We start from the raw sequence: 20815 nt of genomic DNA, 5'->3' as shown, positions 1-20815 counted from the left end.
GTCCTAAACAGAATTATTTAAAGAAACAATTAGAAAGAGTTCAGAGGTACGCAGTACGCTTTATTTGCTGCCGATATCGAAGGACAGACTCAGTTACAGATATGCTTTCTTCCTGTAGCCTGGATTCATTAGAAATACGTAGAGAAAAAAATCGCCTAAAGCTAATATTCCAGATGCTCCAAAAACAGGTAAACATTCAAAAGGAAACATACAAACGGAGTTCTAGAACAAATCATAGTCGGATAATTCAGCCGTACTACGCCCATAGTGAAGCTTTCAGAAATTCCTTCTTCCCCTATGTAATTGAAATGTGGAATGACTTGTGAATGAGTGTTGTAGAACAGAATGATCTGCATGAATTTGAGCGATCTCTGGATGACCATCTGCTTGAAAGTGCTATTTGATGCTTGAACGAATGTACTGTCTTCTGCTGATGTATTTAGTGATTGTGAATAATTCTATTTTCTACAAAGTTTTCATACCCTCCCTGTAAGGACCCTCGCTTGAGGGTTAACAGTATTGTTAAATAAATAAATAAAATAAATATCGTGACTGCAGATTTTTCCTTACTAAACTTGAAACCTTATCTAGTTCCCTCTGTGCCACATTTGTCTATCAACTTCTGCAAATCTTCCTTGTTGTCAGCCATTAGCACTATATCATCCGCGTATATCAGTCCCGCTAATTACTGTTTAATCCATTCTCCTTGCTTGAAAAAGAAAGGTTGAAACCTAGGCCGCTCCTCTCTAGCTTGGTCTCCAACCCTTGCAGGTACATCATGAACAACAAAGGCGACACGGACATCCTTTCCTAAGCCCCCGCTGTATCTCTACAGGCCCTGATACATTTTTTTTCCCATTTTGTAAGCACTCTGGTATCTTTATATGTATCTTTTAAAAGATTAATTTCTCCATCTTCCACATCCAACGTGCCCAGCATGTCCCACAAATACTCTTGAATAACGTTGTCGTACGCTCCCTTAATATCCAGAAATGCTAGCCATTGGGGCCTGTCTCCCTTTTCAGCAATCTCTATACACTGCATCAATGAAAACAGATTGTCCTCCAACCTTATTTGTTTCTGGAACACATTTTGTAGCTCCCCTAGCACCCCCTCGTTCTCGACCCAAGCCTGCAATCTATCCTTTATAATCTGCATCACCACCCTGTAAACCACGGATGTCACCATTATGGGACGGAAGTTACTCACGTCAGCGCTTTCTCCCCTTTCCCTTATATATCATGTTGATCCTACTTAATCGCCACTTATCGGGGACTTTCCCATCCACTATCATTTTATTCACCACCTGTATTAATGTTTGCTTGGATTATGGTCCTAGCTTCTTTATTAACACAATCGGAATACCGTCTGGACCTGTTGACGTGCCACTAGGAACCTTCTTCTCGGCCCTTTCCCACTCTCTTTGCTCAAGTGAAGCAATTGCAGTAACCGGTCTATCCTCCTTCGATAAATTATTTGCAACATTTCTTTCTTTAAATTATTCTGCCATCCTTGTTCTTATGTGTTTCATCGCCTCATCCACTTCTAGTCGTATACCCTTATCTGTAAGAATAAACTTTTTCTCTAGCCTAGTCTTACTGCGTTTAGATGTTTCCAGAATTTTTAAGCTGATTTTCTATCCTTTTTATTTACTTTTGACATTCATTGGGCACCATTTCTTCTAATTTTCTCGTTAATCAAATAGGATGCTTCCCTTCTACAATTTATGAAGGTATCCCATTTTCTGTCTACTCCAACTTCTGGTTCCCCCCTCTTGGAATATCTGTGTTCCCTGGACGCTTCCTGACGTTGCTCTATCGCCCTCTTGACCTCCTCGTCTCACCAACTCTTGCGTTCGCGTCTTTTCCCTTTTGGCTTTACCCGTAGCTTAGCTAGCTCTAGCTCAAGTAATCGAGTTAATGTTTCATTATCCTCTAAAATTTCTTTCTCAGTTTGTTTGGCTGCTGCTTCCAATTGCTTTTCTGAGTAAAAATTCCCCTCTGATTGTTTATCTCGCTTCAGTCCTACATTGGTTTCTCTTCTGAAACTCAACTTGATACGCTTGTGCTCACTACCTAGATTTCTGGAACCATGTTCATCTACGCTCATTACCCCTAATATATTATGCATCCTCTGTGACATTAGTGCATAATCTATCGACGAGTGCAGACTTCCTGCCTCCTATGTTATGAGCCCTTCACACTTCTCTGTACTGTTGCATACAACTAAATCATGCCTTTCACACATATCCTGCAGCCTGCTTCCTGTCGAATCTGTGTGCCCATCCAGGTCTTCTATATGTGCGTTCATGTCGCCTAATATAATTATCTCGCCCAGTCCTCCTAGTTCATCAATGTCTCTTGCAATAAATTCTAACATTTTTCTGTTTTCCTCTTTGGCATTAGCTCTTGTCCACAGGTATACAAAGCCAAGGAGTGTTTGCTCCCCTGCCACTGTTCCTTTTAGCCATAAATGCTCCTTGCATCCCAGTTTAACCTTTTGAAAACTCATACTTTTATGAATGAATGCCCCAATTCCACCCCCCTTTCTGTTGCCCTCTGTTCTATTGCAACATTCCCATTCGTAGTCTAGGTAACAGGGTGGTTGTTCTGTCTCTAAGATGTGTTTCCACTAAACCATATACCATTACTTCCTTTTGCCTTAACTGTTCTTCTATTTCCTCCAATTTCAGTCTATTCCTGCCTTGCATGTTAATAAAACCTATATCTGAATTAACTTGGCCCTGGCGCTTGTGTCTATTTCTTTTCCTATGGTTCCATCGTCCCTTTGATCTTGGTTTTTCCTTATCTACACTGATTCCCTCAGAGCTCTGGGTCCCCCCAAAAAAAGCTGTTGCCTGGCGACCTATCCTGCAACCCACCCTCTTGCATGTGGCACCACCGTAGTGAATGCAATCCTGTGCAAAAGGGTGGGGGCCTGACCTTGTACACTTCCCTGTTAACTTCCACTACCCCGTATCCTCGTCGTTGACGTATTTTTCTACATGTAGTGCCATCTAGCGGCTGCAACAGCAATTAGCATAAACAGCTCAGGTTAGCCCAAAAAATGGCGCTACTCATACGCACCAACATTTTTTGGGGAATCATTTCTAGAGAAGAAAATTAATCAGCCTCGAAACTGTACGGGCAAAGGATGTAATTACAGATGTGTGAATTGAGGCGGATAGAGAATATCCGGTCTCTAAGCACTCTGTGGTCAACTTTCATAATCTGTAAGGGAATGCCCGTCCACCTCACCATCATCAGCCTGACTATTCCCACTGCAGGGCAAAAGACTCTTCCTTGTCTCTCCAATTAACCCTGTCCTTTGCCAGCTGCTGCCATCGTATCCTCGCAAACTTCTTAATTTTATCCGTCCACCTAACTTTATGCACCCCCCCCCCCCTGCTACACTGGAATGCCCATATCTTCTGTATTCAAAAGGATCTTGGCGCGCGACACGTTATCATATACCTTCAGCACGTCTGTAGCCACCGACATGAGTACAAGATGGCTATGAGGCGACAAGTGTTTGACCTTAATCTTAAGCCAGTGTAGCAACCCCATTTTCGTGCCTAGAGTTTACCGGAAGCGAATATGTAATGTTTGCTAAAATTCCTGGTCACTATTATAAGCACGCGCAAACAACTTCTCATAAATTTTACAAATTTTCGGCGTTTATGAGATGTATGCTGATGAGAGGTTTTCCAGCCTTTGGTATCGGGACCACGACCGAGTGCTTCCAGTCTAGTGGAATTTCCGCGATTGCGATGTCTCATTTAACGCCAAAAACCGGAATCAATAGTTTTTCGTTCTAAGTTTTAAAGACTTCGTATGAAGCGCTATTATGTCCTGGCGTTGTTCTTTTGCTTCTTCAATAGGATCCAATACCCCCAATGTGGTAAATGGTGACCTTATCGCCGTCTTGTGCTGAAGGCTGCTCCGATGACAGCGTATAGTTCGGAAAAAAGGACTACTGCCTGGTCTGCAAACTTCTTCAGATTGAGCTGCAGGGTGAGCTGTATCCTTCAGGCATGATCTTTCAACTTTAACCGCTTTAAGAAGACGTGTTGCTTGGCTGCTATAGGCCTACTGGTGCTATGCTGATCCTCACCGCAGATGAGGTGTCAAGCATGTGGACGCCAGTGGGCTTTCGGGCCGTCGCTGCGACCTCTGCAATTACAACGACAAGTACCAAACTGGGTGTTTAAGTGACCGCCGCCAGTTTCGGTAACAAGCCAATACCTGCAGCGAGCACCTGGCCGCAGAACAGCGTGGACGTCAGTTCGAATACGAGTACAGCGCTCGGGCAGCTACCCGAACCCAGAGATGCACTGCATGCTATGGAGGTGCAACAAGAAGTCACCCCTGACACCCCGTCAAGAACACCCCGGCCGGTCAAACTACCGGGTACGCCAGACAACGGACAAGCGGCAAAGAAGCTAAGGGCTGCCCCTAGTAAGTCAATCTCTGCATGTTCAACGCCATCTTTGCAGCATTTATTCAGAGCGCACATCAGACCAACATTACAGTTTGATATTACAAAGATACCCACCAAAACTGTGATAGACGCAGAGTGATAGACGCAGCATTTGGTACCACAGGTTCCCGGAAATTGACAAGCCACCGGGCGCCTAACAGTGCCACAGTGCATTTAGCCACACTTGAGGATGCACGCAATACGTGCACAACAGTATAGATTCCATTCACGTCCGAGGATTATCTTCCAGTACACATTTACTTAGCATCACGTCCAAACACTCAGCGATGTGTCATCGATGGCCTAGACCTCCATTATTCCCTGGAAACAGTGGCAAGAAACCTCATATCGGGAACACATACAGTGTTGGCCGCACGTCGTATGGGGAACAGGGGAACTTTTCTGGTCACATTACAGCGACCAGGGGCTCTTTCAGATAAATTTTACTACAACGGCTGCATAGTGCGTCCCAAAACGTACAAACCTAGACCATTTTGTACATGCGGAGTTCAACCAGACTGCACGACAGGATCGAGTGAAGCGAAATTCAAATGTGGCTTACGCAAATCTAGTGATCACGGCATCACTTCCTCTCAGTGTCCGAGAAAAAGCGAAAGCTCGAGTTAGCAAGGAGAGGGCAACGGAAACAATGTGCACCGCTAGTGATTAAGAACAGATTTGTTGCTCTGTTGAAAAAGCGGTTTGATTATGCGACTGAAGAAGAAGAGCCTGTCACGGAGGATCCACAGAACAGGACATCCTTTGCTTCAGCGCTGAAGACAGGGCGACGCGCAAAACTCAGGACATCGGCACTTAATTACTGCCGATGATTTTTCGGAACTTGAGGATTGTATTCGCCAGCAGGATACAACAGACAAGGAAATTGCAGTGCTGGCAGCACAAATTGCACACCTGCACAAGAAGAAAGCGTGTATAGCCAAACGGCGCCAGAAAAGCTAAGAAAAACAGAAAGATATGCCTGCAGTCCGTAAGGCAGCAAGGTCAGTGGATGTTCCGAACTGTAAACCTGCCGATAGAACACCAATATGGGAGGCGGTACTATACACTCTTACGCAACTGACACAACTGATGCAGATCAATATACATCATGGATAAAAATAGATGAAAATATCGGCAAGAGATTAAACAATGAAACTGCAGATGGCTCTTTAATAAGGTTAGATAAATTAAGACAAAATTATTATACAGCAAGCTGCATTCACCAGCGTTGTTGTTACAGGAACATAACCGGTTGTGTCCCATCACATGATACATCTATAGGAACAGTGCCTTCCCATCCATGATAAAAGAGCAAGGGCAGAGACGGAAACGCCAGGAAAAGCTGCCGTCTATATTAGTGCCAACGTTCCCCAAATGCCATTTGACTTGAACAAGTGGTGCAAAACGCTCAGGAGGATATAGTTGCGGTACTCGCGCGCCGAAACAAAACGCCCCTGATACTAGCTTTCATGTACGCTCTTCCCAGAAACACAGTAATTCATCTTGGATGGGTTAAACATATCCGTCAGTCATAACCTGGAGCCCCGATGCTAATAGGTGGACATTATAGCGCTCCACACACTGCTTAGGGATATGATTATGGTTCCAAAAGGGGTGATCAAGTTCAGACTGCCTTCACAGAAATGAATTTTACACTGCTAAATCGCCCAGCGGTCGCAACACTGCCTGCTGCACAAACGTGCTTACCAGATCTGACGAGGTGGAAGGGCCCCGTTGCACAACAATTGCAGCCAGCATTAGATGCGTGGGTTAGTGACCATGCACCCATAAGCAGAGGTTTCAATTTGGAACAAATGAAGAAAATTTGAAGAAAAATTTATGTTACATGTTGGGATGGCGTACGGAAGGGTGCAAGAACTCATGCAGTTAGCCCCAATGTTCTTGTGCTCACCCTTCAAACTGTTCTCAAGGATCATACCATTGCAACGACAGTGAACCAAGAAGAACTGCAGATTGGACTAGTTGGTGATGCATAGTGGTGGTTCGACAGCGCAACAGCACACACAGACCAAGTAGGAGACGAGACACACAAATCAGCGCTGAACTTACAACTGTTTTTTTATTGGGAAGAAGCACGTCATATATACAGTCACGAAAAAATAGCGCACATGCGCAATGTCAAGAAGACACCTAGTGATAGTTCCCAATAAAAAACCAGTTGTAAGTTCAGCGCTGATTTGTGTGTCTCGTCTCCTACTAGGTCTGTGTGTGCTGTTGCGCTGTCGAACCACCACAGTGAACCACGATAAGCCATCTCCTGGCCTTCACCTTCGACAACTTTGGGCACGCCGAAAACAGGCGAATATACAGGCTGCTCGGCATCCCGAATACGTGCAAAGAAAAACGGAGGTGAACCGAGTGACGGCGCAGGCGCGCCGTTATGAAAAGCAGCTGGCTCATAAGAGGTGGCACGACGGGTGTAGTCGTTTGGTCTCAGGAGCGCCCAACAGGGCCTTCTGGAGGACTTTCCGCGGCGGAGAAACAGAGAGGCAGACCAAAGATCATGCGGAGACTATTAGGCTTGTCTTACAGCTCATGCCGGAGGAGTTTTCATATAAGTCTTCGGTCCTTTCCTTCCCGAGTCATGCAGAGTATCCGGCTCGTCCACCGGCAAATGACGCAGTTCATAAAACGGTGTAAGATCACTATTTACCAAACTACAGCTATTGGCTGCTGTAGAAGAAGTGAGTGGCAAAACTGTGCCTGGACATGATCATGTTCCTTATAAAGTCTTCAATAACTTGGAACGAGACGCAGGTGACAGCCCGCTGGACGTAATAAATGAGGTATGGCAAGGAGAAATTCCACCCCACTGGAAAAACTTATTGGTGGTCCCAATACCCAAGGCTCGGAAACCTCCCACAATCCTACAATCTTTACGGCCTATCTCGTTAACGCCTACAATTTGCAAGGTCTATGAAAAGATGACTGCCGCGCGCCTACCATGCTGGTTGGAAAATGAACGAAAATCACATGTTCGACAAATTCTAACAGCATTCCCCTACTGGTCATAAAAGCAGCGTACAATTTGCTGAAGGACAGAACGTTTTCTGAAAGGGTAAAAGGAAAACAAATCGTTAATTACACCTCAAATAAAGGCGTGACACAAGGTTCACTTTTAGCACATTTCCTGTTAAACATCGCACTCATACCATAGGCGTGGAAATTAGCTGAAATACAAGAGGTGCAGTTCATTATTTACGCACACGAGGCCACGATTTGGTCTACTTATAAACAGCTTGAGGCACAGAATTTTTATCTGCAAGAGGCCTCAAATACGCTAGATGATTATGTCCATGCTGCAGGGTTGGAACAGTCACCGCGAAAGTCCATCTACATTCCTGTTACAAACAAGAAGGGAAAAAAGCAATTCGCCACTAAAAGGGTCACGCTGAAGATTGGAAATCAGTCATTACAAAAGGTGGATGAGTTGAGAGTCCTTGGCCTAGGCATACATAAATCTGGCAAATGAACACAATGGCTCCATAGGATGAAAAAGCAACAGCGACTTCCTTGAACTTGATCAAACGCATTTCGTCTAGGGGAGGAGGAGCCCGAACGCAGATGGAATGACGTCTTGTACAATTGGTGCTCCAGTCGAGGATACTCTACCCGGCCCAATTCCAACGACTGACGACGCGACAATGAGCGTAGTTAAATACAATAAAGAAGAACGCATTGCACACCTTCATGGCCTTACCAAAACTTACACCCATCACAATTCTGCAGGAATTTGCACATTTGAATGCACTGACAGAAATAATTGAACAGCGAGCGGCAACACGAAATCTGAAGGAAAAGTATGTCGTGCCTATACCATCGTTGTACAATGCGGTGACAGTGCAAACACCTATAATGGCTGACCCTCCTTCAAAGACGACTAAACTTTGTAGTAAAGAGAAGCCGAGAACTCGAACTCTAGTTGATGTATTCCCGGTAATGTGTATTGCATATACGGATGCGTCGATTAGAGAAACGGGCAGTAAAACAGCAGCCACTAGCCCGACACACAAAGAGCTAAATGTAGAGTCATGGACAAAAGTTTTCGGGATGTGTGTTCGCTGAAAAAAAATTAATACGGCACAGTTACGCATAACAGGTGAACGAAATGCCTAAAGTGACGAGACAGGCGTGCTTCATCTGCTAGAATAAGACCATCTGACTGGCAAGCGAGACAACGCAGAAATAATTTTTTTCCCCGCGAATCTGCATCCTGCGAACTTTTGTCCACGACTGTACATCATGAATACGTATCAGGCCATCCGGATCCGCTTGTGATGGAACTTTACGCAATCCGCGATGCTATGGAGGTCATAAATAAAATAGAGTATATAACAGCGGCCCGTATCTATACAGACATTTTAGCCGGCATAAAAGAACTTAAAAAAGTGACAACGCAGGAGATCCACGCACTCAGTAAGAAAACATACACATCCAGATATACAGGACACAAGATGATGATTAGAACGCTGAGCAGAGAAAAGTAGACAATCTTACACACAACAACTTCCAAACGCCAATGCACCCCCCACCAGGCTCCCTTTTCATGCCCGCTACGCTCTCTTCACCTCAGTATCCTCTTTAAGAAGAGGTACACGTGCCCTCATTCCCCCGTACACTTTACCCCTTCCTCATAAGCTAACCAGGTTCGAGGAGGTATCCCTTAGCAGGATAAGGGCGGGGTGACCCTTACCCCGTCCGTCACGTGCCGATGAGGCTCTGAAGAAGACGCAGGATCCGCCACTTGCCCGAGTTGTTCCAAACTGGATGCAGAGGTAGATGTTCCCCACCTCCTGTGGACTAGTGCAGCGACAACGGCTTCAAGGACACCAATTTTACAGCAAGTGGGATTAACGGCGACAAGGGAGGAGGATTTCTCCAAATAGCTTACCGACAATAATTAGAGCAGGATCCTTATCCGGTTCCTGCATGAAAACAGCTCAAATGATTTCCTTTCCTGTCACACAAGCGGCAGCGACGGTGGTGAAAGGACGCCTACCTTATCTGCTCTTTATTTTTCCGCCTCCCAGGTTGGTGAAAGGAAAACTTTGTTGCTTGGCATTGAGTCTCTTACCGCCGCCACTTCTGCCGTGTTGCCTGCTACTCCTGTGTTCTTTGTTTTGGTTTTACCATGCACGAATTTCCGATTCTACGGGCAAAGTTTTGTTTTGCTTCTAAACGTGAATGTGCACAAGTTACATTAGCGGTCATCATGCCGAGACATGCCCGTCCTGCGAGGAGTATCTACCGAGCGGAGGTCGCTTCATAAAGTACGCCGAATGTAAATGCACGTACTATCTTGCTGATCGCTCCAGAAGAGTGAACCTATAAGTCTAAAGGCGAAAAATGTCGCAAGAGTTGTAGAATCCTAGACTGTCGCTAACCAAAATCAGATATCTGAAAGTGCCACCATGCAACCTGAGCCTGCCACCAGTTTGGCTGATATTTGTCAAAGGCTTGATGCTCTTGCCGGCCTGTCCATGCAGGTAAATGAAGTGAAGCAGTCAAGTAAGCTAATGTACAAAAATACAACATACTTGAGCGACAAGCCAAGCATGATAAGTAAATTCGCAGCTTGAGGAAACGTGTCAGTGTACTTGAGACCAACATCGATGCTAGTGAAATGCAATCACTGCAAATGGCCATGCAAGAACTTGAATGAAGTAATAAAAAACTGAACCTTGAGGTTCATGGCATCCCAGTCACAAATGATGTGAACCTTATGGAAAAGATAAATGATGTTTCAAAATCCGTGAACCTGCCAGAACTCCATCAAACGAGGTCTATATTGTGCACAGACTTCCGTGTAAAGCAGGAAAGGTACCCAGGATCATTTTCCTCTTTTCACCACGTTCTACCCAAGAAATGTGGTTTCAAAAGCGAGCTGTTTTAATAGATGAAAACTTGGACGTATCTATCGTCGAAAACATGACGCGTCAAAACCGGGACCTGGTACGCTGTGCAAAGACTTGAACAGCTCTCAATGATTATCGTTTCTCCTGACACCGCAATGAAAAAGTGTCTGTCGGAAAAAAAGAACACGATCCTGCGATCCTTGTTCGGTGGGCAGCAGATCTGGATAAATTGTGAAATAAATAATGTGCGTGAATGAGGAGCATTATTTTTCCTTCCATGTCTTCTTTCACTGTTCGAATCGATCTTTCCGACCTCAGCACGTATGTTAAACATGACAAATCGCAGTACTGCACTTGCATCCATCTTAATGTCAGACTTGACCATTTTTTTAGCGAAGTCGAAAGTAGTTTCAGTGTTACATGTTTTCTGAAACATGGTTTACCTGCGAAGATGATGTATATGTTATTCCCACATAAAAGTGTTCCTATATAAGCCGTTGTGTTAGGCGGGGAGGAGGTGTTTCTATGTTAGTTTTAGATGCTATGGAATTAGAAACGGTCATCGGATTTTGTTGTACAACAGCTTCTTGTGAAGTGCTAACCGTAAAGTGTGGCACGCGGATATTTTGTGTATGCTATCGTCCACCTGCGAGTAGATCGTACGATTTCTTTCTATTTCTTGATTCATTAATTCATTAAAGTGAACCAGTATCAGTTAATTTTAAAAGGTAATTTCAATGCTGACATGCATGCCATCAATAACACAACAGTAGATTTCAAGGTTTTACTAAATTTTCATTCATGTGAAACTGTTATTGTGTAACCCACACGGTCTCTTCGGAGTCTGGAACACTCTTAGATCTCTTCATAATTAACTTTAAACCGGGAAACTTAGTCAGGTGTCATTGCTTGTACTATAAGGGACCATTTGCCAATATTCTTACCAGGCAGTTTGACTGTCTATTTCCAACAACTTTAACAAACATCATTTTATCGACTTATGAATGACCACACACTGAGTTCAAGATGCGCTTATCTGCTGTTAGCTGGGAAGATGTTTTTGAGCAAAGCAATCCTGATGAAGTGCAGAGCAAATTTTTTGAAAAATTCACTGATATATATTACACTTCTTTTTCCCTGAAAAAAAATCTATGCAGTCAAAGAAAGGTAGGAAGCCTTGAATTAACAAAGATATACTGCGGTTAATGAATGTACGAGACAAACTTACAAACGGTTCATACAAAGCAGGCATCCTGAACCGTTGAAAAAGTTCACAAAATTCAGGATCTTTGCCACTAAACCCCTTCGCGCTGCTAAAAAAGGAATTTGTTTTTAATGTCTTTAATTAAGCCTATTGTCGATTTGAAAATGTCTGGAAGTTGTTAAATTCTATCTTCGGAAACTCTCCAGAACTAGAAACAGAAATTGTTCAAGACGGGATAGAACTGAAGGGGGCAGAGCTAGCAGATGCTTTCAATAAATATTTACTTTCTTTTGCTAACACGTCCAATAACGAAGCTAATTTCTCGTCTTTGGGTGCCCGAAATCGTGAAACAATATTCTAGAGTCGGTTACCACAAATGAAATCGTAACGACATTTTTATCACTAAAAACAGTGAAGCTACAGATGCGTTAGGTTCACAGATACACACTGTAAAGGTGGTCATCGATATTCTTGCGCCCTGTCTTTCTCACATATTTAATGTGTCTTTGCTGTGCGGAATTCTCCCACATCTCATGCAAAAAGCGAAAGTTGTGGTAGTGTATAAGAAAGGAAGCAAAAGTGAAATAGGAAGTTACTGCCCCATATCAATCTGACCAGTTTTTTCTAAAAGCCCGGAAAAAGTTATTCTGAATTGACGGTCCTGTTTCGCTGAACGGTATAACCTTGCCACTACTGCCCAGTACGGTTTCCGTAAAAGCTAATTTACAGAATTAGCTCGCCTTGCTAAGAAAGAGTTCACACTGCAAAACTTTGAGTTGAAACACATGGCACTCGGATCGTTTTTAGATTTCTCAAAAGCCTTTGACCTTGCTAATCATACTGTATTGCTTATAAAATTGGATCGTTATGTTATCACAGGTAAAACCTTGTTGCCAATTTCGTCATATCTGTGATATAGGTCCAAGTTTGTAAGTATTGCTGGTTAATGTTCTCAGGATAAACCCGCAGTTTCTGGAGTTCCTCAGGGGAGTGTTTTGGGCCCCATTCTTTTCGTTCTTTATGTTAATCATATTGTTCGAGTCGATAGTGATCCTAAGTTAATAATTTACACATATAACACCAGTGTGTTTTTCCCAGGTACTTTAAGCACTGATCTTGCAAAAGCGAGCGAATAAAACTTTAAATGAAATTAACTGTTGAGCTATAAAGCACTATTTGCAAATTAACATTAATAAAACTAAAGCAGCGGTATTGCACCCCCGCCATAAACACTCAGTTTTCCCTGACTGAACTCGACAATACTAGAATAGAATTTGTGTGAAGTTATGAAACGCATGGTGTATGCTTTACAGACGATATGTCGTTAAATGACCATATCATTTACTTTATTAATAAGCTTTCTTGAACAGCAAAGCTATTACAGGGGCTAGTTGGTTGATCATACTGGGAACAAATGCGCTACAAGCGACACAAAAAGGACACATACACACGGCACAAGCGCAAACTAACAACTGTTTATTCCATACGGAAGGTGCGTTTATATACGCAGCGTCAGTTTTTGAAAGAAGCAACCATCCCATCATCAAACACATGACCATCACCACGACACAGCATCTGCACTTATCATGTCAATCTCAGTTTTAATCGAGAAGGCGGAAAATGGAACCTGTGTAAGCACTCCTTCTACTGCACTTACAAAAACTGAGATTGACATGATAAGTGCAGATGCTGTGTCGTGGTGATGGTCATGTGTTTGATGATGGGATGGTTGCTTCTTTCAAAAACTGACGCTGCGTATATAAACGCACCTTCCGTATGGAATAAACAGTTGTTAGTTTGCGCTTGTGCCGTGTGTATGTGTCCTTTTTGTGTCGCTTGTAGCGCATTTGTTCCCAGTAGTTTCTTGAACAGTTGGAATCATGCGTCGTCAGTGCTTTAATTTTCCTATGTCCCTTAACATGCTACTTCAAAATTGCTTGTTCTCGTCTATACTTTACTACGGATGTCTCGTATGAGCAACAACAACAGCTGAAAATATTAATAAACTTACTGCTTTACAGAAAAGGGTCATACGCATTGCTTGTAAAGTTTCATATTCTTTTCCACACAGTAAGTCTTATCCACACACACAGCATTATATCAATAAAATCTATGTATAGCTATAGGCTGTGCCATAAATATAAACTTGCAATAATGAAATACGATGACACCCTGATCAGAGTCGCTGGGTTAGCACAAAACAGAACGGTGTATGATGTCCGCAGAGCAAAGCCTTGACATGTAAAAAAAAAATCGTATCAATTATGGCCGACAAGTGATGCAGTATATGTTAATGAACTGTACTGCCGTCAAGGTCTTGTTCTGCATGAAATGTTTCTGAAAGACTTCGCCAAATATTCGCACTCTAGTTTCTTCCTGATATGCCACTTTGCCAACTCGTGTCCTTTTTCACTGTTTGATTCCCTCCTCCCCCGTGGTCCTCTTGGGTGTTACTTTTGTAGTATGTGCATAACACGTGCAGGTGCATTATGTTTTTCACAGTCCACCATAGTCACTTATTTCAATACTTTTTTCTTCTCTCTTTTCCCTCTACCTGCGTACTTTTGTTGCCGCCAATGCTATTCTGTAAAGAGGAAGTCGGGATCCATCAAGCTGTTTTCGCAGCTTTTCTCTGGCTTCCCTCGAAACTTGAATCGTGTTTCAAAAATAAACTTTCAACTTTCGAACTTTGAACTTTATTTAGTATGCAGCGAACCCAAATTATGTCTTTACAGTAAGTCGGCGAAATAAAAAAAAAATGCTTTGCAATGCCGCTGAAAGTACCCCAAGGAGCCTTTTTTTTCTTTTTTGCGGCGGCCAAGCAACTGCAACAGGTGGCTTCCATTTTCCCCACTTACGGGTGGTCAAATTATATAATTTCCTCCGGGCCTTTTCATTTATCTTTGATTGGATCAAGCCTGTTGTACGTTAGTGGTGCAGGCAGGAGCTCATTATTTTTCATTCCTTTTAGGTTGCCCTAGCCTAACGAATGTCAGTCCACCAGTTGCTTTTCATGACGGCGGGCTTGAGCCGTCACTCAGTCGACCGCTATCTTTCGTCGTAGTGCCGAGTGGCCTATACAGTAGAACCTCAATAATTCGAACTTGGTCAACTCGAAATCCCGGACAATTCGAAGAATTTATGCAGTCTCGTGATTTCTAATGCAAATTTGATCGGAAAATTCGGAGTGGCTGCCTGCACCAGCCCTCTACGCTACGTGGGAATCCGTGATTTCAATTTCGCCGCAAACCGGTGAAGCGACGGCCCCTCGGAGCCGTCAGGTGGTACCGCAGAGCAACGCTTGATAAGCAAAGCGCCGTAACCCCCGTTTGCCTCCAGCGCAAGAACCAGTCTATGGTATGGCTTGCGGACCGCCGGAATGCGCGCCTGCGCTTGTCCTGCGATGCGACCCTTCTTGCTCGGCAGCTCCGTGCCCACGACTTCAACGGCGGCCTGTGCCGTTTCTTTGAGCTACGTGTTTATTTTATTTTTATTTATTTACAGATACTGCGATCTAGTACAGATCATAGCAGGGTGGGGAAAAACAAAATACAAGCATATAAGCACTCCTTCATAACATTTGCTGGCACTTTTCAAACATCAATAAAGAATTATGATTAACAGTCTCGCTATTAAGTTTATTCAATTCAGTAATTGTCCTCGGAAAAAAAGAATATTTAAAGCAGTTATTTCGTGCGTTCAAAGGGGTTATTGTTAGTGCATGCATTTGTCTCGTGTTATAACCTGAGGAGTAAGCAAAATAAATAGAAGTATTAACGTTATAATGGACCTTTTATGAGCTCGAAGAAAAACTTTAATCGACAACCACGATGGCGCTCCACAACTGGGGGAAACCCACTTCGCCTCACGAGCTCCCTTACAGATGCACGGCCATATGAGTTAAAATAAATCTAACTACTTTATGCTGTATCCGCTCTAATTTCTGGATGTTTGTTACCGTGAAAGGGTCCCAGATGATTACAGCATATTCTAGTAACGGACGGATGAGGGAATTGTATGCCAATAGACGAACACTAGCTGGGGATGACTTTAATGAGCGCTTCAAGGAAAAGAGTTTCCGCATTGAATTTCCTACGACAGCGTCTACGTGTTTTGACCACGAAAGGTTGTTAGTAATCCATAGGCCCAAATATTTATACTCTGTCACCTCTAATAATGATATGTTGTTAGTACCGTGCACAAAATGAAGAGGTAATTTCTTGTGTGTAATTTTCATAAAAACGGTTTTTTTTTTCAAAATGATTGCACATCTCCTATTTGTTGCACCATGCAACCACTCTCGCTAGGTTATTATTTAGACGTACCTGGTCATCAACTGAAGACACCACTTGATATAAAATACAGTCATCCGCGTACAGCTTCACGCGGACAGAAAGATCTGCCACAATGTCATTAATAAAAATAGAAATAAGAGTGGTCCCAAAACGGATCCCTGGGGGACGCCAGACATAACCCGGACACCGCTAGAAGATATATTGTTTAGAGTGACGAATTGGCACCTGTTTGAGAGGTAAGCTGTAATCCATGTAAGTATCCAGTCGTTAATAACTTAATTTATGAATTAATCTGTTATGCGACACCTTATCAAATGCTTTGCGGAAATCCATGAATATTGCGTCTGTTTGCTTTCCCTGATTAATCGACTGAGCAAAGTCATGCACACTTTCAACTAACTGTGTACTTGTAGAAAACCCACACCTGAAACTATTCTGAAAATCGGTAAGTACTTTGTGCTCTTCCAAGAAACTTAATATATGTTTCAGAATTATATGTTCTAAAATTTTACATGATGTCGACGTTAGAGATATAGGTCGGTAATTCTCGATGTGTGCTTTTTTTCCAGTTTTGTGCAGAGGTTTAATTGCGGCTGTCCTCCAGTCATCCGGTAAAGAACCGTCATGTAAAGATCTGGTGAATATTGCTGTCAGGTATTTTGCGCATCACTCCGCATAGCGCTTCAAAAAAGCGTTTGGTATGTTATCGGGACCTGCTGATTTTTTAACATCAAGGTTCAAAAGCAAGTTATAAACACCAGTCTCTGAAATTACATTATCAGATATGGCAGGGAGTGCTGTAGAAAAGTTGGGCAGACAACCGTTGTCCTCTGTGAATACTGACTGAAAGAATTTGTTGAACGTGGAACAAACAACGGCCTCATTACACACACACATTTGCCGTCTATTATAAATTCGTTTGTGGAAGAAGATCTGGGCATGATTTGGCGCCAGAACCTCTCAGGAGACGTTCTAATGAACGAAGGCAGGAGCGTTCCGTAATACTTTTCTTTTTCGCAAATTATTTTCTGCTTAAGTTGCTCTTAAATTGCTTAATAATAATAATTGGTTTTTGGGGAATGGAAATGGCGCAGTATCTGTCTCATATATCGTTGGACACCTGAACCGCGCCGTAAGGGGAGGGATAAAGGAGGGAGTGAAAGGAGAAAGGAAGAAGAGGTGCCGTAGTGGAGGGCTCCGGAATAATTTCGACCACCTGGGGATCTTTAACGTGCACTGACATCGCACAGCACACGGGCGCCTTTGCGTTTTTCCTCCATAAAAACGCAGCCGCCGCGGTCGGGTTCGAACCCGGGAACTCCGGATCAGTAGTCGAGCGCCCTAACCACTGAGCCACCGCGGCGGGTCCTTAAATTGCTTCCACAATTGGTTTTAATGATGAATTTCTGCTTGATTTCTTTTTTAACCTTTTGAGCCTTCGCTGCATGCGTAACGCCTCCCGAGAAATCCATGGATTACGGTACGCAGATTTTTTTGCAATTTTGGTTTTGGTTTTGGTTAGAGGGTTAGGTTACCAGCATATCGCATTTTTTTTTCAGTACATTCGCGTGTAAGTCAACTTTTCTCGGAAAAACAGCCACATGGCCTCTGGTAGTTTTGGACGAGCGGCGCGTAGTAGGCGCCCCGTGCCAGCGTCCACTTACGGCACCACGCATGGGGCCCCAGGCATCAAAAAAGCCGTTGATATGTATGCAAATCGGTTCCGCTAAAGGAAATTCGATTTGCGCGCCGTTTACCTGGTTTGTTCGCGCTGGCAGTCGCTTCCTCTGATGAACGATCGATAGTGCGAGAGCGACCTTTCCATAATCTCCGAGGCGTCCATCGCGCCGGGATTCGAAACTACAGGACTGTTTGCAGTTCGGTTCGCCTCTATAGTCAGTCGGGCTGCAAGCGAGCATGGAAGACGGGATGGAGCGCCATTGTTTTCACTCTTCATTGGCCTCAGACCGCTATCCTCGTGATCGCACCGTTAAGCGTTTATTGCTTTGAGTGGCGGGCGCGCCGTGATTCCTCCCACGGGAAACTACGTAAAACTCAATGCAATGGCGGAACTATGCGGGAAGGAGGGGGAGCGGGGTCGCGTCGACTTGTAATTAGAGTCAACTTTTTTTTTTTGCCCGCAGAGGTGTCAGATTGGAAGGCACACTTTTACACAGCAGTATATGGTAATCGCAAAGTGTGTCCGGTACAGGTAGCACGTTCCCACAACGAAATTTTTGGTCTCGGTCCCATTTTTTTCGCTCTGCTCGGTTAATTTGAAAACCCGGTTAATTCGAATTCTAACTTACTTCGAATTAATGAGGTTTTACTGCATATCTATGTTTTCGGTGTGCCCATAGTTTTTGAAGGTGAAGGTCAGAAGCTGGCTGACCTTCGTTTACTGTTTTATTGATTTTGCATACTGGTGGCAGTAAAACTGTGCCTGCCCGGCATACGTCGCCTGGGCATCCCTCCTAGGAGGGTTATCCTCGAACATTACGGCGGCGGCACTAAGACAAATGCATGGCCTCAGCTGTCAGCCTTTTCAGGCTGCTGTTCGAAACAGAATGGCGCAGCGGGATATACGGAGCCTCTCCCAGGACTGCGCCCCACGAACGAACTACTCGAACTGGCTCCAGAAGAATCGTTGCTTTATGCGCCAACTCGAACCCTATCATCGCCTACGTGCTGTGTGTGTCAGCCAGCGCACTGAGGATTATTTGTAGCGCCAGCTAAAAGGTTTTTATCCGCACACTATATGTCGGAAAAGGGGCAGGATGAGCTGGTGGCCCAAGCCAAGTAAATCTGGACAAACACTTGCACTTTGCATGGCTTCCCCACGTGCCTCGTGGAGGTGAACACTCGAAATTACTATGTGAATTTCGAATGTCGGGTACAACCGACTGATTTTCCACGGTCTTCGGAAATAGTGGGTACGAGCGCACGAAGCATTTTATAGGTGAGATTTTTCAGCGAGTAGGAAAAGTTGGTCACGATAATCACCATGTCTGGAAAGAATCTTGCAAGACACTAATCTTTTTCCAATTTAAATGTTCAGAATATCCCCTTCGATTTACGTGATGATCGCTACTGGCGACCAACAGACGACGCTTGTTGCGGATATCCGTGATAAGCAGATGCCAAACATCTCAGAAACTGCATCTATCGCCATTAATTAATGTTGCGTTATGAAACCTGGGTTGAAAACTTAGACGCATTTACATGCAGGTGTCGAGATGCAATGGCCCGTAAGGTTGTGAAGTTTTTAATGCTAGATAACCTGCCGTTAACTGGGATTACGTGAACGGTACAACGCAGGAGAAAACAGAGATTTCAATAGTGACCATAAGGTAGGCTGCTGCCTTGCTTCTTTTGGGCGCGGTTCATAACACTTGATATTTTAGCCACCTGGCAACTTGAAAATTGTAATTCATGTGGAATAAGCTTTTTAGGAGAATTTCGGCTCAGAAAAACTTATGCACTGATGCAGCTGAAACACGACGCATGTTAAGAAAAGATATAGCATGCCATGTTGCTGCATAATACTAATGTAAAGGGAAGAAACAAATGCGGAGAAGACAGTCCACTCATTCTCCCTAAGGACAGACACAAGAAAAACATTGCTCAAAAATATGTGGCAATCATGTTTCCACAATATCAGTCTAGTAAGCGATTTCAATGACTTTGACTTCGCAATGATCGAAATGATTTGGGCATGCTACGTACTTTACGGCGCACAAAGAGCTGATTGTTATGTAGATGCGATTCCGCCTCACAATCATGAGTTCTATGATTTTAGGAAAGTTTTAAAATCTCCTACAGAAGGTGGCTAGGCGATCGCAGCTTTCAAATAAATGAAAACAAAACTCAGCTCAACGTAACCTCTTCAAACTTCAAACTTCAAAAACTCATCCTTGTCTTTATTTTTACTTATTTCTCCTTTGCTCACATGAATTCAATTCTTGAAACCTAGCTGCTTGAAAGAAATGGAAATTGGTTTTCAGGAAAAGAAATGAAACAGTAACTGTCTCACATATCTCCGTGGACCCCCAAACCGCGCCGTAAGGTAAGGGAGGAAGGTGAGAGTGAAAGAACAAAGAAGGAAAAGAGGTGTCGTAGTCAAGGTCTCCGGCATAATTTTTACCACCCAGGGATCTTTTTACGTGCACTGACATCGCACAGCCCATGGGTGTCTTTACGTTTTGCCTCCATAAAAACGCAGCCGCCGCGGTCCGGTTCGAACCCCGGGAACTCCTGCTCAGTCGCCGAACACGCTAACCACTGATCCATCGCGGCGTGTCCTGCTTGAACGGACTATTCGTTTTTCTTAAAGCAGAACTTGCTGTTGGGGAGAAAAACTAGTGACAGAAAATGCTCGTAAGTGCAAAATGCTTGGTATAAAGGAAAAGGCCGTTGGAAAACCGCATATTTGCGCTGCCCCGAATATGTTTACGTTGACTTTATATAGGAACAGAAAGTCAGAGGTTAGAAGAAGGATAAGAGCAAATGCTCTCGAACTTACGGGGCAATCGGGTGTTACAGGTGCCAGCCGGATCCAGAAGTGATGAAGAGAGAACACAAACGATTGCCAAAGGAATGGCTGTGGGCATGTACCACTGCGGCATAGCTATCGTCACGAATTTCAGACCTTGAGGTAACGAACGGCTGTAAAAAAAAAAAAAATCTTTGGGTACTAAAATATTGTACGAGCAGCCACAGCTCCTCCGTGTTTTTATGGAGCGACAGGCGGCAATATTTGTCAATGTTCCTTTTCAACGCGAGTTCCTTTCTTCGTTACGTGGGTTACAAGAGCTACATCAGTTCAGCGTCAGTTCACACTCGCCATATACGTTCAGAAAAAGCGCAGCATCTCTATGAAGGATTGTTTCTGGCAAGCCTATCCAGACAACTGGTCCCGATGCCTCATGCAAACAACTAAATGCACTCTAATCTGCGCAGTC

General features: G+C 43.8%; 1 protein-coding gene across 4 annotated transcripts in view; it reads right to left on the bottom strand.

The window, feature by feature from the left end:
- Positions 1–20522, bottom strand: part of LOC144103928 (uncharacterized) — a 112889-nt gene extending 92367 nt beyond the window's left edge. For all 4 annotated transcript variants that reach the window (XM_077636646.1, XM_077636647.1, XM_077636648.1 and 1 more), the window contains exon 1: positions 20377–20522. In XM_077636646.1, the coding sequence (XP_077492772.1) occupies positions 20377–20479 (103 nt within the window). In that variant the 5' untranslated portion in view covers positions 20480–20522. The remainder of the gene's footprint in view (positions 1–20376) is intronic.
- Between the last annotated feature and the right edge of the window lie 293 nt (positions 20523–20815).

The sequence above is a fragment of the Amblyomma americanum genome, chromosome 9 (genome assembly GCF_052857255.1).
Source record: "Amblyomma americanum isolate KBUSLIRL-KWMA chromosome 9, ASM5285725v1, whole genome shotgun sequence".
NCBI classification, from domain to species: domain Eukaryota; kingdom Metazoa; phylum Arthropoda; class Arachnida; order Ixodida; family Ixodidae; genus Amblyomma; species Amblyomma americanum.
Note: the sequence above shows the minus strand (reverse complement) of the source record. Positions and strands in the feature narration are given on the sequence as shown.